This window comes from Typopeltis vanoorti, chromosome 23 (assembly GCF_054136105.1).
Source record: "Typopeltis vanoorti isolate ZY-2024b chromosome 23, IOZ_Tvanoo_1.0, whole genome shotgun sequence".
In the NCBI taxonomy this organism is placed as follows: domain Eukaryota; kingdom Metazoa; phylum Arthropoda; class Arachnida; order Uropygi; family Thelyphonidae; genus Typopeltis; species Typopeltis vanoorti.
In genome coordinates, this window is record NC_143571.1 from 12,512,523 (window position 1) to 12,539,037 (window position 26,515).

Below are 26,515 nucleotides of genomic sequence, written 5' to 3' on the forward strand. Positions count from 1 at the left end.
AATTTCAAAGTGTAAAGATCGTTTGTAATGATCCTATATAATGGATTTCCGGTCTTTGGTGATAAAGGTTCAACCTCTAATCCTCCTATCACTAGTGGGGAAGAGTACTTTTTTCGTTTAAATTTCTGGGTCCAGCTAATGCCTTTTCAATTATTTATTTATTTATTAGTTTTTAATGCTGGCTCCGTTTTAAATTAAAGCTTTAAATTTTCCGTTAAAATAAAGCATTTTAAATGAAAGTGGGAAGCTTAGCAATTTGTCACCTGGATGTAGTGTTTCACTTATAGCGCTTGTGCTTGGAATCCCTGTTCAACTTGAATATAACTTATACTTATAAAATAAATTAAGTGTTTAATATATGTAAAAATTTCACAATATAGAAAATTATCTTAGTTTGTTTTTCTATTTGGTCATTCCTCAAATGCAAATTAAACATAGGAATATTAGGAAATTATTATTTTCTTCAAAAAAGTAAAAGCATTTAATAGAGCTACTTGTTATCATAGCTCTGACATTCTGATTATAAATAAATAAAAATAATAATTACCTCAGTCATTTAGTACGTCGTGTGATGTTTTAAGCAATTGTAAACGGTTTTTTTTTTTTTTTTTTTTTAAATATCTTATTAGGCTTTCTATCTATGTCTGGTGCGCCATTGTGATATAATGTTATTGCACCTTTATAAATTATTTATTAAAGCCCTTTATTTTCGTTACCTATCAACTAACTTTATTTATTGTATTTTCTTTCTTATTCAACCTTAAATATTTTTCTCATTGCCTGGGATCTCCAGATATTTTTGTTTGAAGACTGTGCCTCTGAAATTCCCCTATAGGCAAAAAAAAGCTTTCATACCCTAGTAGAACAAATAATCGCTTATATTCTATCTTAGCCAAGGTTTGCAGTCATGGCAAGATTACTCGCTATTTATCTTAAATCACTTCTGATCAAAGGGGTTCCGCTATCGGGTCCGAATAGTGTTTTTAGGATCAGTGCATTGCAAAAGATTGAATCGGACAACTATTTTTATCAACAATAAATTAAATTTCTGGTCTAATAATTATACATACCACATAAAATTACAAGATTCATTTATGAAAAGGTGTTCTTAGTCTTTCTCAATCACTCAACTTGGGTTCTAGTATATTCGCACTCACTCACAAGCATACTTTATGTTACAACTATCGGGAAATTATACACATAACATGAATTCGTTAGGTGTGCTTGACATTCCTAATTTAGCATCAATCAAAATACAACATATATGTATACAAATATATATCTCAAAATCTCATTCCTTTCAAACACTTAATCGTAATCTAGGTAATTATATTTATACAATCCACCTCATTCAGTTTCAAACATTCCAATGATATGAAAGCATGAACATACTCTACCATAAAATTCAATCATCATAAGTACACATATAATTAATCAAAGAAAATTCAATAGCTGAATATTTTCTCTGAGGGAAATTAACTGCGCTCATGCTTCACTCATTAGTGATTACACACATTTACGAGTAATGTTAACACTCTAAATACTATCTCCTTACTAGACAATTCAACAGTTCGATAGGGAATTCTTTATTAATTCACAGACAATTAATCAATAGACTCACGTGAGTCTCTTCCTATTTTGCACGTGTCTTCCTTCTTTTTCTTTCTTTTTCTGGCGCTTGAGGTGAGGGGGGGTTCTCTCCTCCGTTCCGTGTTTTGGAATTTTCCTCGAAGCGCTACAAGGGCACCGATGCGACAGCTGGCGGGATATAGGGTAGGCTTTCCGGCATCTTGAACTGCCTGGCGAAGGATTTTTGTGAAGGTCGGGTCTTACACTTACTCAAAAGGGCGGCAGAGCTTCAGGACCAATATGGCAAGATTTCTCCTTAACTTGTTGCCTCCAGATATCTTCGGCTGTAACTGGAGCGGCTAATTGGTGGACGGGTCTCTCCGTCTTCCTCTCCGGAACTTATGACACCTCACGTTCTCGATCTCTCGTGGATGGATCACTCAGGATGAAGAAAAGGAAGTCCCTCTCATCTTAGAACCAAACCTTTTAAACACCAGTGTCCCTGCACCTTGGATTAAGTTTTTGATACCCCTAACGTCCCATGCGAGTAGTTTGAGAACCCTGGATGTTTCTCAAATATTCGCCGACAATCTTACTTTCTCCCTTTACTTCCTTTCCTTTTGATTCTCGCTGCACCCCTTCAATATCGACCTTGAAGGTCACTTGCGACAGGACTTGTAAACAATCCTCAAAGAACATGCCGAATTTTTGAAGATGCTCTTCATTTCAACCCTTCTCAAACAATGAGCGAGTTAATTCCCTCTGGGCTTATTTTGCTCTTTATACAGATAGCTTTACATAGAAAAATAAAAATACATTTGTACAAGAAAATTTAGGTGAATTCTTACTGTAAAACGTCTATGTTTTAGATAATTTATATTTTGGCAACATGGAATTTTTACACAATTGCATGTAATGTTGAGTTCGATGCGTGAAACCTTAAATAATTAACAGTAAGAATATTAAGTTCAAAAACGCTTTACTCATTCTAGATTTCTTGGATGATCTTCAGAACCATACTTAGCTGTCTTTCAGTGTTTTCTCTTAATCACTGGTTTTTGTTAGCACATCGAAATCGCATCAAAAAAGAGTTACTCAACAAATACATTTACAGGAGCCTAAAACGAGTTCATCTGGAGATTTCAATTTCGCAAAATGCAGTTAGAATGGTGAATGGCCTCGCTTGGATGATATTCGAACCGACTGGAAACAAGCAATGCCTTAGTGGTCGTAGCAAAAAAGTTGGAGTAGCTTTTCTGTTACTTTGACTACTCGCGAGATGCCCACTGAAATAGAAGAGCACACTGAGGCAAACAAATTATTCAAAAACACAAGTGGCAAGATGTAACTTGCTAATTCGCTTTCTTTTGTTAGTGTAAAGAACTTCCTAAGTGTACAACAGGCTAATAAATTGTCATCGAACATTTAAAATCAATATGACAATTATGTGAACATTTTGAATGATTTTTAAAGATTAAATACGGACAGTTTGAGAATAACTTTGAGCTAATACTGTAATATACTGCTTGATAAAAAATGAATAATAATAAATGAAGACATATCTTTCTAATACGAGTGTCTAGTGTTTTTATTTATTTATTTAAAATTTCGTAACTGTTATCTAGAACATTTCATCTGAGCTCAAGATTTTCAATGGTGCTCTTGCAGTCATATTTGTCGGGTTTGTTTTCAAATTCTTTGTATTCGCTTGAACAAATTTTCATTGGGATAGGTTGGGGGGGGAGAGAAATAGTAGTTCTGACAGCGATTGTTCGGTTTGCTGAAACATTATTTTTTATATTACAACAAAAAAAAAGAATGTTCACGTTTTTGACAAGTTTTCACATTAAAATTATTTTAATATTATGCTTCTAAGTTACGATTAATGGGAAACAGAGATGTCAAAATGTTTCGAAATGGTTTCGCGAAAACTTCAAAGGGAAGAAGAAAGAATTAAGTTGTAACTGGTAAAAAGGAAAACTTCCTTTCACTCTTTCAAGAGAAAGGGAAAATAAATCGGCTTTGGACAGATGATAGCTTATATAATTACTAATTAAGTAAATGGAATGATCTCTATGGGATTAAACTATTTTTACTAACTTCATGAAACTTAAAACTCTATCCATCTTGGAAGAAGATGAGAATTTCAAGTAAGAAATCCCACCTTTAATTCCTCATCTAAAGGTGGAAAGGTTTTACTCGCGAGAACTTGTCTTTATAACTCACAAAACAAACAAACCAGAGAAATAATGGCCTCAGTTGGTCTCCCACCCCAAGTAGATTTGTTTTAAGGATTTAGAATTGGTTGGGATCATGATTACAACAGCTCTGAAGTTACAGAATGCCTTATTAAAAGGATTAGTTATCAAATGCAATCCACAGAAAGTAATATACTATTTACAGTTTTCCAAACACATTACTACTATTCGGATCTGTACCAACTAATTAGTAAGTTGAATTAATATAAAGGTTGCATATCTAGTTATCTTGAAGTTGTGTTCTACAAACAGTACTTTTTTAAACGATATAAGGAGATGCTGTGCTATTATATACTTTCCATTGCAGATTTTGACCTTTATAAGCAAAAGTTCTCTTGTATTAAAATATATTTGTACTATATAAGCAAATGAATCAGCTGTCTGATATTTGTCCAATGTTTCTTCAAGTAACAATCTTTTATTATGATAAATAGAACACACCGTCTCTGTCTCCTAATTTAATCAACTATGGTAGCTTTGGTCACATGTGGGTTAGAAAAGTGATCAGTGTTAATCTTGTCTGAGATGCAAGAAATGGTTTGCTTGTTTCAAGCCAGGTTGTTATTTGACCTTAGGCACTCTGAAAGATTTTTTGATGCTTATAATTCGGGATTTAATCCCAATTCATGTCAATTGTTCAAAATGCTTTGTCACACAGCAAAATATAAAGCTAACCATCCTCTCCTATTATGGTTAAAAGTTTATGACATCTACTTAATAGGATTTACCACACCGAGTAATTTTTAATTGTTTGAACAATGCAGAGAACTGAACTGTGTTCGAAGCGATATTGACTTCATTATCTGATTGCAGTAACAGAAGTCCTATTAGAATTTATTAAACTTAATAAAATATATGCCTAATATGTGAAAGAAAGGAACTAGAAAGTGTATGACAATGAGGATTTTGATTATGTAATTCCAAACTGCACTATAATTTACACTATTTAAAGTGGACAGAGAAAAATATCTACACTACAAATTATGGTTTGGACATGCCTTTTTAACATAATACTTGATAAAGTTTATTATCGTGGTGTTATAAGCTCTTCAAGTTTTATATTAAATTAAAGATTGTAATTAAAATGAAAATAAACAATAAATCCACTAATGTCTTATTATTCTGCAAAAGGATGCATTATATGAGTCTCGTAGTTCTGGGAAAATAGCGCTCGTTTCTTCTAGAGGAACTATTTTTTTCTAGCCCTTTCTTCAGCCAGTTCCCGAGTTAGTCGATATATGACAGGTGCAAGTAGAATTTCTCTCTCTCAGAGATTCTGGTTTTAACTTTGCATCACAAAAAAAGTGAACATAGAAAAAAAAAATCAGCTAACACCGTTTTATTCCTGTATATAGGGAGTAGGTGAGACCGTTTTTAGCCCTATCTAACTTTTGGAGACTGAGTGGGCAGTTCAATCTCCACTGGTACCCAATCAGAGATAGCTAGCCCAAGGCTATCATTAATTAAGCAGCACGCAGTGAAGAGAGACGGCTTAACAAGTGCCGCCATCTTGTGGTCCACAACCCTAACACCCGTATTTAATGTCTGAAATAATGTGGGTTCTACGGTCAATTTTCTTGAGTTTATGGGACAAAAAACCAGCTTGCCCATGCCAGAGATCGACTAACTTTGGAACCGGTCAAAAAAAAGCTTAGAAAAATTTCCTCTAGTTGCCGACTAGACTCGAAATCAAGTCTTCCTTCGTGCGGCCAAGCGCCTGTGGTGTGCAAACGCCACATCCACTGAGCTACACAGGCATAGAACTCATTTATTTTTCTAAAATAGTATATCTCTTAAGGTTTATGGCCACAAGATGATAGCACATGTTTTCCATAATCTTTCCTTTGAAAACCTTAACTCATTGATAGTTTGTGCTCACTTTAAGTGACAGCTGAAGAGTGTCGACTGGCTGCCCAGAAATCTTCAAAAACTTACTTAGAGCTAAAAGAATTCTTCCTGCTCCTTTGGGAATAAAATACATTAGATTTTTATTTATTTTAATTACAGAATATTAGATTCATTCCGCTTTAATACACATTTTGATAAAAGTAACAAAAAATATCAGTGATCTTGTTCATCAGATGACGGTCTCTGCCTCATGCAAACTTCAGCTCTCATTACACAAAAACGATAAGGCAAACATAGATACTTCAGAAGTGCATTATTTTCTTAAAAAAAAAATGGGGGGGGGAAAGAGAACACCTATGTAAAATCGTGTATAGAATGATTTTTATGCAAAAATACCTTATATACCGATTTTACTGGTAAGCGTTTCATTCCCACAGAAACCAGAACGACATTTTCTGTTTGCGTTCTTACTTTTCATTCGGTCTTTGCTTGCTCACTTGCATGTAGCAAGTGGGTGAGTGAATTTCTGGAGCCTGGAATGGTACTTTGAACAACTACTATTGAACATTATCTGAATGCTTTTATTTTTGCTACTGAAAGTGGAGTTTATTTTCTGTCTGTAAGTAAATTCTTTTTTTCACAGGTTGTTACCTCACACATACACAGAGAGAGAGATGCACACCAGAGTTATTTTTATGTTTGATTAATATTGCAAGTTAAACATGGAAAATAAACTATTAAAACAAAATTTGTTTACTTTGTTACAAATAATTGAGGATTTATAAAAGCTGGATTCCAATATTAATTACTTTTACATCAGTAAGTGATGCTAACTTCTGATCATTTTCAGGTATAATTAGATCACCGAACAACAGTTTTATATTTGGTGTCTGCGTGGCAAGGCGTATCGTCTGATATAATTCGTTATATGCTAGCTTAGATGAGACAACAAAAGAATAGTTTCTGTCTTTCCACAAAAATCTAACCTGAAAATCAAAATATACACATATATATATTTCTGTAATAGGATTAAGACTCTCTCTCTCACACACACACAGAATTTTTTTTTTTAAATTAAGCAGTTGGTGTGCTGCTTAAAAAACAATAATTAACAACCGCAAAGAAATTTATTAATAAATAATCCATTCTTTTTTTTTTTTTTTTTGTACACAGAAGGCTGCTGAATTTTTGTTACAGATGAACAGGAAAACAGATGATATAAAATAGTTTACATAAAATTTAGGGATAGTGGTAGACCAAAAGTTGAATTTTAGAGGACATATTACTAAGGTAGCCCATAAAATTACTTGGCTAGTGAAGAACACATTAACAACTAGAGATAAGGAAGTCGTAATTCCTCTTTATAAGGCCTTGATACACCCAAATCTGGATTACTATGCTCAATTGTGGTCACCTGGGTTTTTTGGGGATGAGGAAGCAGTGGAGAGGATTCAGAGATGAGCGACGAAGATGGTGGTGAGCACCGTGTAGAATTTTTCTTATGAGGATTCGACTGAATGTGTGTGGATTGCAGAAGTTAGTTGATAGGAGAAAAAAGAGGGGATAGAGAGAGAGACGTTTAAGGTGCTTACAGGATTTTATACGTACATGCAGGGGAATATTTCAGCACCTGGATAGAGGGAGCAGTACAAGGGGTCATGTTTTGAATAAAGGTGTGGTCAGTGGGGATTTGAGGATTTTTTGTTTGGAGAATGGTGAATGAGCAGAATGGGTTTCCAGAGCCAGTTCTTTGTCTGGTAATGGGTTCAAGGAGAGGATGGTAAATTGAGTGGATAGTTTGCGTCTCCCATGATGAGTTTTTGGACTGCATGAGGATGTCTGTTATAGTAATAACAATTGAGGGAGAGAGAACCATGTCTTATGGTTTTACGTTAAACCATCTTCCTGTGCTTCCTTCAATTCTATTTGCTGACTTACAATGAAACTATATATTCATCATAAAATATTACTGGAATCACATAATTTAATATTTTATATTATTTTGAATAATTATAATATTTTATGATGAATTCTTCCTCTTATGTCTTGATTTTTAGAACAATAGACAACGTTCCATTCACTCCAAAAATTTGGCAGTCTGAACAACTTTTCTCTAAATATCTTGTCACATGCTTGTCCAGACATAAAACTTAAGTGCATCCTTGTTATATTCCAATGATATAACACACTTGGAGATTCAGTGGCAAGCCCTGAAGAAAACACTGATTCAGCCAGAAAGGCATGTGGTGATGTTGTCTACAACAGTGCTTCCCAAACTTATGGATGTCAAAGCCCCCGCATCTGGAAAACATATCGAAAGAATGGACAGTTCAAGACTACCCCAAATAAATAATTTTACACCAAACAGTCAGAGGATATAAAAGTCAAAAATATTTCACGGCCCCCCATTGAAAAAAAAAAATAGTAATACAGACATATATTATTATAATATTTATTGTATTTATTATTATTATTATTATTCAGGCCTCCAGGGAGTCAAAAGACTCATCGTGGGAAGTCCTTCCTAAGAAACACAAAGTCTATCATACTACTCCTTAAACTCATTGACCGTTCTCGCTCTCACCACTCCATCAGGCAATGCATTCCACGGTTCAACCACCCTCCATGCAAAGAAACCACTCACCCTCTTGCTCACAGTTTCCTTTCGTAACTTCCAGGGATGGCCTCTTGTCATCACTCCTTCCTGCTGTTCAACCAAGTGAAAGAACTCTCCAGTGTCAACCCTGCAACAACCGCTCAACAATTTAAAAGTCTCAATCTTATCACCTCTCTATCTTCTATCCACCAAACTCTGCAGTCCATATTCCCTAAGCCGATCCTCATAAACAAAATTGTACAGTCCTGAAACCATCTTTGTCATCCGCCTCTGTATCTTTTCCACAGTTAATTTATACCCTTCAAATCCCGGGTTCCAAATCTGAGAACAATAGTCCAAGTGTGGTCTGATCAGAGACTTATACAATGGAATGATAACCCTCTTATCTCTGCAGGTCAGTGTCCTCATAATTGCAGCAATCCCATGTTACCTTCAGCACCTTTGCAATATGTCCCTTAAACTTCAGGTTTCAATCAATCATCAACCCCAGATCTCTTGTCTCCCCTACTTCCTCCAGTATAACTCCTCCCATAGAGTATGCAGCATCCCATCGATGTTTCCCAAACCTCAAGACCTTACATTTTGCTGCATTAAACTGGCACCCCCATTCATTTGCCCATCTAACTAGCTTATTCAAATCCTCTTGCAGGACTACCACATCTGCACTATTACTAATAATCCTTCCCAGCTTTACTTCATCCGCAAACAACTGAATATACACTTGCAGTCCACTGGCAATGTCATTGATATAAAGGTTAAACAATATAGGTGCTAGTACTGAGCCCATGTGGGACCCCACTTGTAACCCTCTGCTTCCTTGAAACTGCTCCACTATACACTCTGATACCTATCAGACAGCCAATCCTGATTTCAGTTGACCAATCTGACATCCAGACCCATGTGTTGCAACTTAAATATCAGCTTATCATGTGGCACCTGGTCAAATGCCTTCGCTAAGTCTAAGAAAATTGCAGTATATGCCTTTCCCTCATCTAATGTTCTTGTAACTTTATTATAAAATGCTAGCATATTGCTAAAACAAGAGCACCCCTTCACAAATCCATGATGACTCTCACAGATAACATTACCCCCATCTGCCCAATGCTGTATATGGTTCCTCACTACTTTCTCCAAGATCTTAACAACTACTGATGACACACAAACTGGCCTATAATTAGACACTTCCAGTCTGTTACCACCTTATGCAATTGCACTATCTTACCTTCCTTCCATTCCCTGGGCACCTTTCCTGCAGCCAGACTTTCATTGAAAAGCCAGGTTAAATGCACTGTCAGTTCCCTAGCACATTCTCTCAAAACTCGTGGTGAAATACCATCCAGTCCCAAAGCTTTACTAACATCCAGAGTACTCATTATCTGAAACACACTCTCCTCCTGTACCTCTAAACCTCGAACCTGCCATATCCATCTAGCATTAAAACTGACTCCTCTAGGATGAAATACTCCAATAAAGTGTTCATTGAATTAATTCCACTATGTCCTCTGCATCAGTCACTCTATTCCCATTATTATCCCACAATATCTTTCTTCCACAGTCATTTCTCCTCTTACTGGTCACATAGCTAAAAAATTCTCTAGGATTTAATTTGGATCTTAGGGCCAATCTCCTCTCATATTCCAGTTTCGCTTTCCTTACCACACTAGTCACTCTTCTGGCCTGTGTCTTATATTCTTCATGCATATTCTCTTCACCTGTCTCCTTATATCTCTTCCATAGCCTCTTTTTCGCATGCAATTCCTGTTTAATATTGTTTGTCATCCACTTTACTCCAAATTGTGTCCTCTTCCTCACTCGTGGTATACAACTTACCATTGCTGCTAACAAATATTCTTTTACAATTTCCCACTAATGATATCCCGGCCTTCCAATTCCTCCCTCCAAGAAACTTCCCGAAGTTGAAGTCTAAGACTATTATAATCACCTGCTTTATAATTCCACATAAGTTCCTGTCTCTTTGATACTCCTGCATGTCTATTCATTTTCCAAGTCAAAACCATATGATCACTCTCTCCAACTGGTGGGAGAGATGTCATCTCAGTTATTATCAACTTCTGATGCTATAACCAAATCCAAAACTCTTGACCCTTTTGTTCCCTCTGTTACATGTTGCCTAAGATATTTGTCCCTCAAGAATTCTAGAAATTCCATTCCCCTATTGCTACATGCGGGGTGCTTAAGGGTCAAAGCTGTATAACTGAGAGGAGACCTCCACATAGCCTTTAAAGGAATGCGGAGAACCGACCAGGGCTTCTGACCTAATGTCCAATCCTCACCTTCTCGTGGTGCACCCTGTTGGGTATCTACTTGGATACTGAACGGACGAGGATGGGCTGGCAATTTGGGATTTAGCCGACCAAAGTGTATTCTTATTGGTTAAACCAAAATATAGAATGATGGTACAACATGACAAAATTTCATGCCGGCTGGGGCGTCGCCCGGTTAAACAAGGCCCCCGTTGTTTTCGCCAGGGAACCAGGGCGAACAGCGAAAAGTCAGCTACTGGAACAAATCTGAAAATAAACCCAAACTCAACATCACCAGAGTTAAAGATCGGTACTATCAACGTAAGAAGCCTGAATGGCAAAGAAATGGAGCTAGTTGAGGAATTAGATAAGTACCAGATCGACATAATAGGGGTGACTGAAACAAAAAAGACCAAAACTGGCGAGATCTTTCTGAGCAATAAATACAAAATGTTATATTCAGGCAATGATAATCAAGGAAAAGAAGGAGTAGCCATAGTATTCAACACAAAATACGAGGCTAATCTTCTTGAATGGCAGTCAATCTCAAGTAGAGTGATGTGGGCAAATATGAGAATGGGGAACTGGACAATGAGACTTATTTGTGCCTATGGTCCCACAGAAGGTTCTACTAAGGTAGAAGTGGAGGAATTTTTTGAGGCTTTAGACAAAGCAACTGACACAATGAAAAATGAAAAGTTGGTCCTTGTTGGGGATCTAAATAGCAGAGTAGGAAATGATTGTGAGACATACAAAAATATTTTGGGAAAATTTGGAGAAAAGAGCAAAGCTAATAATAATGGCAAATATCTGTTGGATTTCTGCTCAGGACATGGACTGGTTATTACTAACACCATGTTCCAACATAAAAATGTGCACAAATTCACATGGAGAGAAGAGGCAAGGAATAAGAAAAGTCTCATTGACTATGTTATTGTTGATAGTGATGTTTTCTCCCTGGTGCAGGACACCAGAGTGTACAGAGGATTTGAAATTGGAAGTGATCACTATTTAGTCTTGAGCAGGATAAAATTGAATTTCATATTGAAAAGAATAACATGTAAGAAAGTTTTAAAGCGAATAAAAGTTGAGCAGCTCTCAGATGTGAACTGTAGGCTAAAATACACAAAGATTATTGAAGAAAAAATGAAAGAGTTTGAGAACAGGAATCAAACCTTGGAGATTCAGTGGCAAACTCTGAAGAAAACATTGATTGATTCTGCCAGAGAGGCATGTAGTGAGGTTATCTGTAAGGATAAAAAAATCAGAACTCCCTGGTGGACACAGGAAGTTAAAGAGGCAGTGAAGGAAAAGAAGAAAGCATATCAAAAGTTCCTGTCAAATAAGTCAGCTTGTGCTCTTAGAGAATATAGAGACAAATGCAAGAATGCTAAACACTGTGTAAAACTAGCTAAACAAAAGTCATGGGAGGACTTTGGCAAGAATATAGAAAATAAATATCAAGAAGGTGGCAAAATATTCTGGAGGTTGTTGAAGAAGCTTAAGAATGGAGGAAAGAGTGCTGTAAAAGGAATTAGAGATGATAAAGGTGACATGAAAACGGGAGAAAAAGATATCCTTGAAGTATGGAGTAATTACTTTGAAAAACTGCTAAATGAAACAAGCAGTGATGACAGCACAGTGGTAAAAAACACTGACCAGGCATGCAGTCAGGAATACATATCCATACTAGAAGTAGAAAAAGCCATTAAAGGCTTGAAATGTGGAAAGGCAGCAGGAGTAGATGATATTCGACCAGAAATGCTGAAGTATGGTGGTATAAGAGTCTTACAGTGGCTGCACTGCATAGTTCGGAAAGCCTGGACAGAGGGACGAATTCCCAATGATTGGAGTAGAGCTCTCATAGTACCCATATATAAAAAAGGGAAATAGAACTGCATGTGAGAATTACAGAGGTATTTCCCTACTGAGTGTTCCTGGCAAGATCTATGCAAGTATACTTGAGAAACGGTTGAGAAGAATTATGGAAGAAAAGCTTGGTGAAGAACAAGCTGGATTCAGGCCAAATAGAGGCGGTCAGGATCAGATCTTCACTTTACGACAAATAGTCGAGAAAGCATGGGAATATAACAAAGATCTGTATTTAAGTTTTGTCGATTTGGAAAAGGCATATGACAAGGTGTCAAGAGAGAAGCTATTCAAAACGCTGCAGTTATATGGTGTCAATGGGGCATTATATCAAGCAATATTTAGTCTTTATTTGAGTTGTAAGTCAGCAGTTAGAATTGAAGGAAGTACAGGAAGATGGTTTAATGTTAAATCTGGTGGGAGACAAGATGTACATTATCCACTCTGTTATTCATTATCTATATGGATCACATTATGAAGGAAAGTGGTATTAAACATGATATCAAAATTGGAGATGTTAATGTCAGCTCTTTGCTTTATGCAGATGATGTTATACTTCTAAATAAATCTGCTACAAGTCTGCAAGATTCTCTGACTAAATTGAATAGCTGTTGTAATAGATATGGTATGAAGGTCAGCAATAAAAAGACAAAGACAATGAAAATAGGCAGAATCATTGAAAATGTCAACTGTGTTGTGAATGGAGAACCTGTGGAACAAGTAAAACATTTCAGCTACTTAGGCACAATTTTTACTGAAGATGGTAAATTAAATATAGAAATAGACAACAGAATCAGCAAAGCTGGTATGGTGGGAAGTCAATTGAATAAATTCATATGGAATAAGAGAGAAATTAGTCGGAACACTAAATTAGCTGTATACAAGACAGTGTTCAAACCAGTTTTAACTTATGGATCTGAGAGCTGGGTCAGAAGTAACACACTTGACCAAAGACTAGAGACCACAGATATGAGAGTTCTGAGAAAGATTAGAGGCGTGAACAGATGGCATCAATGGCAATATCATATTAAAAATGAGGATATTAGGAAAGAACTTGACATTGTCAGCATCCAGGAATGCGTTAGCAGAGCTAATCTCAAGTGGTATGGTCACTTAAATAGAATGGGAGAGGAAAGATTAGCAAAACAAGTGTTCTCTGCCAGGCTGGCAGGAAAACGACCCAGAGGAAGACCAAGATGTAGGTGGATTGATACGGTACAAAGTGCCTTAGACAATAGAAATATAAGATCTGATAACGTTGGAGTCTTGACAAGTAACAGACTGACTTGGAGGAAAATTGTAGATAGGAAGTTAGTAATGATGTAATTTTTTCATGTAGTACTGTCATATCCTGTACACCCCTTGAGGGTACATGGCAGGAATTTTATGATGATGATGATGATGATATTGCTACATGCATCTTCCTCTCTCCAATTTATACTACTGTAGTTAAAATCTCCCATAACAATCATTCTTCTTGCACTTGCCAAACTTTACTGTCCAAACATCTCCTGGTCCCCATCCTCTGTGCTCCTGGGTCTGTAGCAACACCCCACTAAATATCCTGTCTTGCACACCTCTACCTCACACCATATGCTCTCAAAATCATTTGTCTCATCTGCCTTCCAAAGCCTCCACTCTTAGATGACATAGGTTGTCACTTATCATAAGCAGTACCCCACCACCATGCTTTCCCCTCCTATCCTGCCAAAAAATGCTGTACCCAGCAACTTCTATTCCTATATCCTGTTCTGTCAAACATGTGTCAGTGATCCCAATAATTTTTGGCCAGGCTGATGCTATCTGTGCCACCAATTTTTATATTCGAATTTATATTCAATACAAAATATACACATTGAATATTGCAAAAATCAAATGCAAATATTACATTTTTAGCATCTTACATACATTTGACATGGCACATTATCTTATATTTTTGTATAAATAGATATTATCTATCTTATTAGTCTTAAAACATTTTAAATTTGTTTTATATTTCATTACTTCATGGCCTCAAGGGGACTGCAGCCCACAGTTTTGGAAGCACTGTTCTACTAAGATAGAAAATCAGAACTCCATGGTGGACACAGAAAGTTAAAAAGACAATGAAGTGAAGGAAAAGAAGAAAGCATATCAAAAGTTCCTGGCAAATAATTCAGTTTGTCCTCTTAGAGAATACAGAGACAAATGTAAGAAAGCTAAACACTGTGTAAAACTAGCCAAACAAAAGTCATTGGAAGACTTTGGTAAGAACGTAGAAAATAAATATCAAGAAGGTGACAAAATATTCTGGAGGCTGTGGAAAAAGCACAGAAATGGAGGAAAGAGTACTGTAAAAGGCATTAGAGATGATGAAGGTCACATGAAAACTGGTGAAAAAGATATCCTTGATGTTTGGGATAATCACTTTAAAAAATTGTTAAATGAAACAAGCAGTGATGACAGCACAGTAGTAAAAAAACACTCAACAGACATGCAATTAGGAATATATATACTTGAAGTAGAAAAAGCCATCAAAAGCCTGGAAGGTGGAAAGGCAGCAGGAGTAGATGATGTTTGACCAGGGTCAAAGATCTTTTCAGACCATCCTCATATGTTGACACATTACTTCTCTACAAAAGAGATTATTATATTAATCTAAAAACTTATATTTCAATAAAGAAATAAAATAACAGAACTTACGGTTATCTTGTAAGGTGTCCAACGCTCTGTTCCATTTATAACTTTGGAGTGCCTCACATTCTGATAGAAGGATGTTTCGTCCCCAGAAATAAGCTGACCCATGTGCATTCGCCAAAGTGCCTCAGTAATTAAATATATAAAATTTTGTTTAAATTCTTCTGTGAGTAGCAAAGATTTTGTAGAAACATTGAGATAGTTCATGATACCATAAAGTGTAATATTCCCATCTTCTATTAAAAAATAGTCGAATATCTCATTTTCTAAATCTTCATGATATTTGTCATATAATGGATTAATAAAGACAGGATGTAAGCTGAATGCCTGGAAGAGAGGTAATGTTAGAATGTTTATGGAACCAGTTCATATTTATTTATATATATATATATATATATATATATATATATATATGTTAAAGATACCAAGCAATTTTAAACCTGGTTTTACTCCATTTCCCAAGTAAGCAAACAGACTAAAAGTCAAGTTTGAGCCTGCAATTGATGCAAGTCTAACTAATCCCACAGGTAGTGCAGGACCAGGGCAACTCATGGCAAAGGTGGAACAAGCTCCGATCACTAATCTTAATATTTACCCTTAATGCCAAAACACATCTCCAAGAAGGGGATGTATGATGTTTTGTAGTAAAGGCAAGGGGCCACTACCCAGACCGGTTTCGACCTTTATTGAGGACTCGTCAGTGGGAGCTAGGCTAGAAATACCAAGATTTAGTAATAAACAGAGCTTGTAAGTATTTCACCAAAACGAGTTACCATAAGGTGTTTTAACCTTATTAAATAAAAATCTCTGGAGGAGATATAAATGTAGAAAGTATTTTTACCTTGGGTATAAATATGTTAAAGATACCAAGCAATTTTAAACCTGGTTTTACTCCATTTCCCAAGTAAGCAAACAGACTAAAAGTCAAGTTTGCGCCTGCAATTGATGCAAGTCTAACTTTTAGTCTGTTTGCTTACTTGGGAAATGGAGTAAAACCAGGTTTAAAATTGCTTGGTATCTTTAACATATTTATACCCAAGGTAAAAATACTTTCTACATTTATATCTCCTCCAGAGATTTTTATTTAATAAGGTTAAAACACCTTATGGTAACTCGTTTTGGTGAAATACTTACAAGCTCTGTTTATTACTAAATCTTGGTATTTCTAGCCTAGCTCCCACTGACGAGTCCTCAATAAAGGTCGAAACCGGTCTGGGTAGTGGCCCCTTGCCTTTAATACAAAACATCATACATCCCCTTCTTGGAGATGTGTTTTGGCATTAAGGGTAAATATTAAGATTAGTGATCGGAGCTTGTTCCACCTTTGCCACGAGTTGCCCTGGTCCTGCACTACCTGTGGGATCAGTTAGACTTGCATCAATTGCAGGCGCAAACTTGACTTTTAGTCTGTTTGCTTACTTGGGAAATGGAGTAAAACCAGGTTTAAAATTGCTTGGTATCTTTAACATATTTATACCCAAGGTAAAAATACTTTCTACATATATATATATATATATATATATATATATATATATAAAAGCAAAATCAAACCAAAAGCAAATGTAGTAGTAATTCAGATTATTATTTTGACATTTTAATAGTATTTACTTAGAGGCATATCATGGAAATTTCTGAGAAATAATACCTAGTATTATTTACAAAGTAGATACAGGCAGCCCTCAGTTTACGCCTCAGTTCCGTTCCTGAAAAAAAAAACGGGTGTAAAACGAACCCAATTTTAATGGGAGATATGAAGTTATGTTTCGCGCAGTCAAAAAATATGCACATGAAGTGTAACATTATTATATTTAAAGCTTTGATAATACATACATATATATTTGTTAAAATAAAATTATTAATAACGAAAATAAAACAAAATTATATAAAAAAATATGAAACTTTGAAAAGATATTGCATATTTCTATGTTGAAGTTCCTGGTTTCGTATCACCTGCATTTTTTTTTTTTTTTTTAAAGTATCCAGTGTTAACTGCCTAGATTTTCTTTTTCTTTCTTTAAGGAATTCAGTGTAAGGTCGGATAGATACGATTACACTCCTTTTTACATTCACACCCTGTTCCCAATCGTGGTCCATTTCGCAGAGTTCATCAGCCAATGTCAATGTCTCTATGCTTGCAAGGATATGCTGTAAATCGGCCGTTTTCAAATCTCTCAGAGGACCTTCTTCGTTTTCTTTCTCCTCCTTTGGATGTTGACTTAATGTTTGGCTAATTCTTTTAAGTCTTCATTGGAAAGCAGTTTATCATGGCTCTCTAAGACTTCTGTCACATCTTCAGCTGTAATATCATACAATCCCACCTCTTACACAAGCTTGGTAACATCTTCAATAACATTTTCCTCTTGCTCTAATTCCTCGAAGTCATGCATAAATGCTGGAAGAGGTTTTCGCCATGCTCCTTTTAAACACTTCGTTCCAAGCTGCCTCGATGTTGTTAATGCCCTTCAAAATATCGAATGACTGCAAATAGTCTTTAATAGTTTTACCTGAAGTGTCCAAGACTCTTACCATTTCCATAAATGTTATACGGAGGTAATAGGCTTTGAAGATTGATATAATCCCCTGATCCATCGGGTGAAAAAGCGATGTTGTATTTGGGGACATATAAACACCCTTGACATCCAAAGGCGTTTTTACTTCAGCAAGTTTTGAGGATGTCCAGGGGCATTATCCAAGAGAAGTAATGCCTTGGCTGGCAAATCATTTTCTTTACAAAAGCGAAGCACGATAGGACAAAAAATAATTTGTGTTCCAATCTATAAAAACGTCTTGTGTAACACAAGCTTTCTTGTTCCATTTACAATAGACTGGCAGCAGCCACTTTTAGACCCTTGAAGGCGCGTGGTGTCTGTGAATAATACACCAACATTGGTTTAAGCTTCAAAGTTCCGGAGACACTTGCACCCAACAAAAGTGTGTCTATCTTTTGCAGCTTTAAAACCTGGAGCGGAACGTTCTTCACAGGAAATGAAGGTGTGTGATGGCAATTTTTTCCAGTAGAGCCCAGTCTCATCAACATTAAAAATGAGATCAGGAGGATAATTTCCTTGTTCTACAGTCTTGAAATTCTTTAGGAAAAGCAGCCACTGCTGCAACATCTGCACTTGCCACCTCACCACATAATTTGACACTGTGGCACTTAATTCGAGACTTAAATCTCATAAACCAACCTTTGCTTCCTAAAAATGTTTCTTCGCCTCCATCTGTCTTTTTAGAATCCTCAAAAATTGTTTTTACTTTCTCAATTATAACAGCCTGCGTCAGAGGAATGTTTATCTGATTCAAGTCATCCACCTATAATGATAATAATTTTTCCATTTTTTCATGAAGTTTACCCCTGCTATAACGTACACGTTTTGCATTTAGTGCTGCCGTAGATTGTTGCGCAGACTGTTCTATTCTATCTGCATTTTTCATAATTGTAGTAACAGTCGATGGAGGTAAATTCATACTTCTATAGACATTAGCACGTGTCTGCCCATCTTCCATTCTTCAAATCATCTCCATCTTCTTTTCAAGTGTGATTGATTGTCGCGCCTTCTTTACACCAAGTTCTTTTCTGCACTTCTTTTATTAGACACTGTATGTAATTACGTACTTTATCAATTTAAATACGTATGTATGTAAAAAAAAATTAAATAGAACAATTAGGTAGATTCAACATTAAAACTAGGTTTGATACGTATACGTCGTAGTAGTTCGGTAAACACTCAAACACTATAGTGCCTGCAAGCGTAGTTTCTCAGTCAACCGCACTAGAGTAAGAAAGCATGCATAGGCAACTGGCATTATTGTGAATCAGCGTAAATTAAACCGCTGTAAACCGAGGGCTGCCTGTATTTGAGCTATACCTTTATGTAACTGAACTATCTTACCCTCTTTCCAATCCCATGAAACGTTGCCAGCTTAAATGAAACAAAGTTGTCAGAGGCACTGCCATTTCACTTGCATATTCTTGTATGTGCTGACATACCATCCAGTGCCACAGATGTGTTCATGTACTTCAATGCCCACAGTCTCTGTCTAAATGCTTCTTCTAGGCCTTTTAAAGTGAAAAACTGAGTTGGAGCTTCATATTCGTTATCTTCTTTGCCCCTTTCTTGTTCCTCTAATTCAATGAGATCATTAGGTGAGAGCTGCGTAGTGTGAGATTGAAGCAGCTCATTAACATCACATTACAAAACTTTCATTTGCAACTGGTTAGCCATACCTGAGATTGCTCAAGTTTCAGAATTCAATCTTCAGTGGGCTTCCAACACCTTTGAAATTATCATTAAATGAGGACAAACTTTATGCCAGGTGCTCTGAGTTACCCGAATTGCATCTAAAATGTTGACTCCCTTCCAAAAACTCTTTGATAGAAAAGTTCCCATCCTTATCATTGCTTCTATTAACATTTCAAAAGTCTCTTTGAGATGAAGGTATTAATACAGAGCAAATTAATGGTTTAAAAGATAATAAAAAATATGAGATTGATGCAATGAGTGAGATCGTGCGGTTGAGCGGAGCAATACATAGGGCAAAGCAACAGCTGGAGCATATGCACAAATGTCTATCGAGTGTACCAGCCAATAAAAAAAAAGTATGATAGGAAAAATAAGAGTATGATTGTGAATGTAAACAAAATGAAGGAGCGAGTGCTGTATGGAGATTCGTTAGTACGAGGTGTGATAGTAGAGAATTTGACAAAAATCGTACCAACCTGGTGTGACCATAAGTAAGTAAGTGAGTCTATTAGGGAGCAAAAGCAAAGGGTGAAAGAAATGATAGTCGTGGCAGGTATGAATGATTTGAAAGGAGATAAAGTGGAAATGATAGAGGACCTGAAGGAATTGTTTGAGGTAGCAAAAGAGAAGAGTGAGAGAGTTAAGATGATTAGTCTTTTTTCCAGGGTATGACAGTGAAGAGTTTAGAAGGAGGGCCATAATTGCAAATGACTTTATGCGTGGGTTATTCAGGATGAGTGGTGTGGAATTTGTGGACGTGTGGAGTGAGTTCGATAGGAGAAAGGATCTATATAAGATGGATGGTTTGCATTTGAATGGATTCAGTGTAAGGAGACTTGAAAAAGTGTTGTTGAATGAAGTGGATGTGCAGAATCAGGGAAACTAGATTTATTAAGGGGGGGGCGGACCTTTGGGAGGTAGTTCAGTGTATGAATGAGTATAATATGCCCGAGCGAATAAGAAGGACAACAAATCAGAATGGGATAGTTACTATAAGGCATCAAGGTATGGATGGGGCTAACAGAGGTCTGCAATTATGTATACTAATGCTAGGAGTATTAGGAACAAGAAAGGAGAATTTTTGGGATTGGTTGGCACTTCCAGACCACAGGTTATTGGCATTAGTGAAACATAGCTGACTGAAGATGATATAGCTATTGGGATTGAATGTGAGGGGTATAGTGTGTTCAGGAATGACAGGGAGAATAAAATGGGGAGAGGAGTATTATTGATGATAGCTGATGAGCTGCAGCCAAGGAGAATAGAAGTTGAATTGCAGGATAGAGAAAAGAGCACATTTGAGGCCATCTGATGTGAGATTGAGGCTACAGAACAAAATATACAATTGGGTGCTGCTATAGACGAAGTGATGAAAAAGATGGTGGAGATAGTATGCATAAGCAAATAGAAGAAATGAGTAGAAGGAGGATATTTATTATGGGAGATTTCAACTATGGTAGCATTGATTGGAGAGAGGACACATGGGAGGAAGGAATTGGATTTTATGCAGTTATTAAGGGATAACTATCTGCGACAGCATGTAATGGAAAATACTAGGGGTCAGAGAGTGCGTGACCTAGTAATTGCATCTGAGGATTTGGCTGTAACAAATATGACCACATTGCCAACAACTGGTGAGAGTGATCATAGGGTCTTGACTTGGGAGGTGGCTAAAGGCGTGGAATTCACAATTAAGACAGGGTACATGTGGAATTATCGGGTTGGTAAGTATGACAAGCTTAGGAGTTTGATTGGTTCAGAGCCATGGCATGTAAAACTGCAAGGGCTGGATGTTGATAGTGCATGGGAGGCAGTTAAGAAGTGTTTGCAGGAGGCAGTGGCTGACTGTATACCTAGAGTCCGAATAACAAATCAAGTAGGGATTAAATGGATGAAGCTTGAGCTGGAAAAAAAGAAACAACTGTGGAGAGAATTTAAGGAGAAAGGTGACCTGCAGGCACATGAACGGTATAAAGCCCAGGCCAGAAGGGTAACAAGTGTGGTAAGAAAAGCAAAAGCAGATTATGAAAGAACATTAGCCATGCAGGCTAAAGAGAATCCCAAACAGTTTTTTCAATATGTTGCAAGTAAAAGAAAAAAATGTATACGGCAGATTGATTTTAAAGGATGCTGATGGTAGGGAGGTAACCGAATCAGTTGATATAGTAGAATTGCTGAGTGAGCACTTTGCCAGAGTATATCATCCAGGTGGTGACATTGCAGAAATGGAAGAAGCAACAGCTTATACAGGAATTGAGGTGAATGAAGTGGAGGTGAAGTCTATTACAAAACCTCAATGCAAATTCATCTGCAGGATTGGATGGTATACCAGCTCGTGTCGTACGAGAAGCAGCTAAAGAATTGTCAGTGCCTTTGACCACTTTGTTTGAGTCTCGGATCTGGGTTAGTCCCAGACCCGAGACTCAAACAAAATGGTCAAAGGGGGGTGGAAAGAGGGGAAAATAGTTCCACTGCATAAAGGAGGTTCCAAGACTGCTGTTGAAAATTACCAGCCAATCAGGAATTGTTGTCAAGGTCTTCTAGAAAATAGTCAAGAGGAAAATACAAGATTGGATAGATGAAAATGGGATACTGTGTGGGGGACAGCATGGTTTCGTGAAGGGTAGATCATGACTCAGTAACTTGCTCACGTTCTATAACAGTGACGGCTGAACTGGATAAGGGTAACGGGTTTACAGTGATTCTACTGGACCTTGGTAAAGCCTTTGATAGGATACCACATGGAATTCTAATCAGTAAACTGCAGCATATGAGAATGGATAGGAGGGTGGTTGATGAAGAGATATCAGAGAGTGGTTTATTCAAGAGTAGAGTCCAAAAGATGGCCTGTGACTAGCGGTCATGAGTCATTACGATTCATGAATCGTAATGACTGTATATCTATATAAAAAATCTGGGAAAGTCTAATCAAGATTACTCATTAATTAATTATTATTATTTTTTTTAAATAGCAAATTCAATCATGTTTCTACTTCAAAATATTCCGTTTCATACTTAGTGATATAACATCACGCAGTGTGTTCTAATTTTAATGATCTATTGTTAGTATTCTAGCTTGTATTTTTTAAACTGGTCTTGTAATACCACTGAAGATGGTCTGCTATTTCCAGACCGATATATTTGGTTAAATAAATATCTTTCTTGTGGTTATGTGATTATATCATTCAGTCTTATGTCACAAGTATCCTTTAAACAACAAGTTCTTATCCTTCATGGGGAAAATGCTACCAAAATAACTGGTAAATTAGGAAAACTTTCAGTTATGCAAGGTAGGTTACGAGCAAAGATTAATTTCTTAAAAAAGTGCTGCGACAACAAGATTATTCCCAATTTCGCTAAGATTAAAGAAACAATAAAATCTCCTGGAGCTCATAATATTTACTGGAACACTAGTTTATCTCTAATCCGTAATCAACTTAAAGCTGCTAAACGTGACCTTGCTATTCACAGTCATCAGATTTCTGATCTGTGCACCTATATATCCACAAATTTGGATCCACATCTTTCTCACATAGTTCTAAATGTGGCTAAACGTTCCACTCAACGTGCTTATAATAAACTACGTCAACATCTTAACTGTAAATATGAAGCTCTTTCGTCTAGACAATCCAAGCCATTCATAACTCCAGATAATTGGATTGTAAATATATCCGGACGTCCTTTGACTGAAAGCAAAACCCTCATCCTGTCAAAAGGACAAGACGACATACCATATCTAGATTTCCATAACTAGGAAATCTAGATACCATATCTAGATTTCCTAGTTGAGATTGAAAGGAATCTTAATCATCTAACCAGTGATAAAGTTAATGCTCTTCGCCTAGAAGTCGCTTCGTCTCGACTTAAGGCCAAACTTCCTCATCCCAACATATCTCCTTCTGAAATGAAATCTTTACAGTCCTTGAGAAAAAATAATCACCTCATTATCACTAAAGCTGACAAGGGAAAAGCAACAGTAGTTATGGACTCAGCAAATTACAGAAGAAAACTTTCTCTTTTGCTTCGAGATCATGCCACATATCAAGAAATTGATTATAATCCAACCAACAGACAACTAAAGAAATTAAATTCTCTCTTAGATGAAGTCATCAGTTTGGATAAAGACACAATTGAAAGACTTAAAACTCATTTTGCAAGACCTCCTAGATTTTATGGCCTTCCAAAAATCCATAAGATTGACTATCCTCTTCATCCAATAGTAGATTGTATTGATTCTCCTACTTACCATATAGCCAAATATCTAGCTAAATTATTGAAATCTTACATTGGCAACTAATTCTTTTTTAAAAAACTCCTCAGATTTCTTAGAAAAATTAAAAAATGTCTCATTACAACCTACAGATCTTATGGTTAGCTTTGATATAGAATCTTTATATACCAATGTACCTCTCAAGGAAACTTCAAAATTACTTGCTGACATCTTTCCTCAAGATATTATAAAACTATTCGATTTCGTAATACATTCTGGATATTTCGTATGTCAAAAAAAATTTTACAGCCAAGTAGAAGGAACGGCCATGGGAAGTCCTCTTTCTCCAGCTTTAGCCAACTTTTATTTAGAACATTTAGATAAAGTCCTCTTCGCATATATTTTCCCTCAACCATCTTTTTGAGTAAGATATATATAGATGACATCTTTACTATTTGGCCTCACAGCAAAAACGCTTTACCTTCTTTTTTAAACAGTATTAATTCCTTGCATCATCGCATAGAGTTTACTATGGAATTAGAAGAAAACAACCGGTTATCTTTTTTAGATGTTCTCCTCATCTGGTCACCTTCAAATATTCTTATAACTACAGTATACAGGAAACCAACATTCACAGGTTGTTATATTCTTAAAGAATCAGCCCATCATCATCAAAAAACAGGAATTATAAAATGCCTCATCAGAAGAGCCAAAATTAATTGTTCTACTTTTGATTATCCACAAAAAGAACTTTCTACTATCCAACAACGCATGAAATTCAATGGCTTTTCTGAAAAAAGTACTCAACGTCTTCTCAATTGCTATAATCCTCCACAAAACAAGAAAGTTTCAATACGTCGAGTGCCTATTCCTTATATCTCCGGTATTTCAGAACCTATCACAAGAATTTTAAAGAAATATGATTTAACAACTACGTATTCACCTATTAACAAATTGTCTTCTCATTTTCCTTCTCCTAAAGACAAACGCTCAATTTTATCTCTTCCTCGAGTTTATCAAATTCTGTGCAAATGTGATCTTTCTTATTTTGGACAGACTGGCCGTTCTCTTGAAAAAAGAATCCAAGAACATCAATCCTCCATTCTTCACAACAAACCTGAAAAGTCTGGATTGGCTCAACACGGGATTGAAACTAACCACAGCATCTTTTGGTCCAGGACTCGCCTCTTACATAGATCCCGTTATAGGTTTGAACGTTTGTTCAAGGAAAACATGGAGGCCTTGCTCCATCGCCCCAACCTGAAACGTAATGACTGTATATCTATATCAAAAATCTGGGAAAGTTTAATCAAGATTACTCATTAATTTTTTGTTTTAAATAGCAAATTCAATCATGTTTCTACTTCAAAATATTCCGTTTCATACTTAGTGATATAACATCACGTGGCGTGTTCTAGTTTTAACGATCTATTATTAGTATTCTAGCTTGTATTTTTTAAACTGTTCTTGTAATACCAATGAAGATGGTCTGCTATTTTCAGACTGAAATATTTGGTTAAATAAATCTTTCTTGTGGTTACGTGATTATATCATTCATCATTGTTTGATTTGTTCATTAACAATATAGGAAAGGAACTGTGCATCTGTTTGTGGATGATGCAAAGTTAGGTAGAGTAATAGTGAATGCTCAGGATGTCAAAATTTTACAGGATGATTTGGATTGTTTGGAGGACTGGGCTAAGAAGAATGGATATGTAAGGTTTTGCATTTTGGGATGAAAAGATTAGCAGCAGTATATCACATTGGTGGAACTGTAATCCAGGATTGACGAGGCCAGGGATTTGGGAGTGTTGGTGGATAGGGAGTTGAAGTTTAGGGGACACATCACAAAAGTGGCAAAACCAGCTCATCAAATCCCTTGGTTGCTGAAAAACACTTTAACGAGCAGAGACAAACAGGTTATTGTTCCTCTGTATTGAGCCTTGATAAGAGCCTATCTAGACAATGAACCTTATGAGAACATGTTGAAGATTTGTGGAATAAAGAAATTGGTTGATAGGTGGAAAAGGGGTGATATGATTGAGACATTCAAATTACTGAAGGGTTTCTATAAAATTAATTCAAGAGATATTTTTGAGAATAGGACTGGTAGTGGGAGGACTAGGGGCCATCCATGGAAGCTTGGTAAATGTGTGGTTAGCAAGGGTGTTAGAGCTAGGTTTTTTTACTTGGAGAGTGGTAAATGAGTGGAATAAGCTGCCGGAGTCTGTTGTGGGTGCCATGACTGTAAATGAGTTCATGGTGAAGTATGATAGATACTGTGTAAATGTTGAATAGTTGTTCTTGACATGATGTTGGGCCTCCCTCAGTGAATCTAAGAACTCCTTGGAGCTACCCATAATAATAATAATGATAATGTGCTTTAAATGTTTCAATCACTCTCTGATCCATTGATTGTAAAAGGGAAGTTATATTTGGAGGTAAAAAGACTATTTTTACATTAGCGCAAGCTATCGATGAGTAATGGCTAGGAGCACTGTCAATTATCAAAAGCACTATTTGATTTTTATCACAATAATGTTTCACTTCAGGAACAAAGTGATGCATAAGCCATTCTTCAAACAGGAAACCCACGAGCCAAGCCTCCTTATTAGTTTTCCATATTACTGGAGGTGTATCTTTATTAATTCCTTTTAAGCTTCTTGGATTTTCTGATCAATGCACAAATTGCCAGCAGCATTTCCTCCTAAATGATGCAATATTTTGATGCTTTAAGCTGGGATTGAGGATTATTCTTTGCGATGTAAGCTCTTACAGGCATACATTTCCATCGTCAACGGTAAAAATCTGCAATAGCAAGAAATTTCCTTTAATCATTTCTTCTCATTTTCTGAATAACAGAATAGGTGGCATCCATGGCCACCTGTTAATCCTTTAACTGCTGATTTTATATTCTACTGACATTGTCCCATCTGCTGAATTAATTTTGCAAAAAAATT

At 36.3% G+C, this 26,515-nt stretch overlaps 1 protein-coding gene across 4 annotated transcripts in view; it reads right to left on the minus strand.

The window, feature by feature from the left end:
• Window positions 1-808: 808 nt before the first annotated feature.
• LOC150093625 (uncharacterized) overlaps window positions 809-26,515 on the minus strand; it is a 112,637-nt gene continuing 86,930 nt past the window's right edge. For 2 of the 4 annotated variants that reach the window (XM_090412645.1, XM_090412644.1), the window contains exons 7-8: window positions 15,108-15,428; window positions 6,351-6,661 (exon numbers count right to left, since the gene is read on the minus strand). In XM_090412645.1, the coding sequence (XP_090268771.1) occupies window positions 6,455-6,661; window positions 15,108-15,428 (528 nt within the window). In that variant the 3' untranslated portion in view covers window positions 6,351-6,454. Of the gene's footprint in view, window positions 2,856-6,350; window positions 6,662-15,107; window positions 15,429-26,515 lie in introns of those variants that run through there. The other 2 variants (XM_090412646.1, XM_090412647.1) reach the window with 2 other exon arrangements.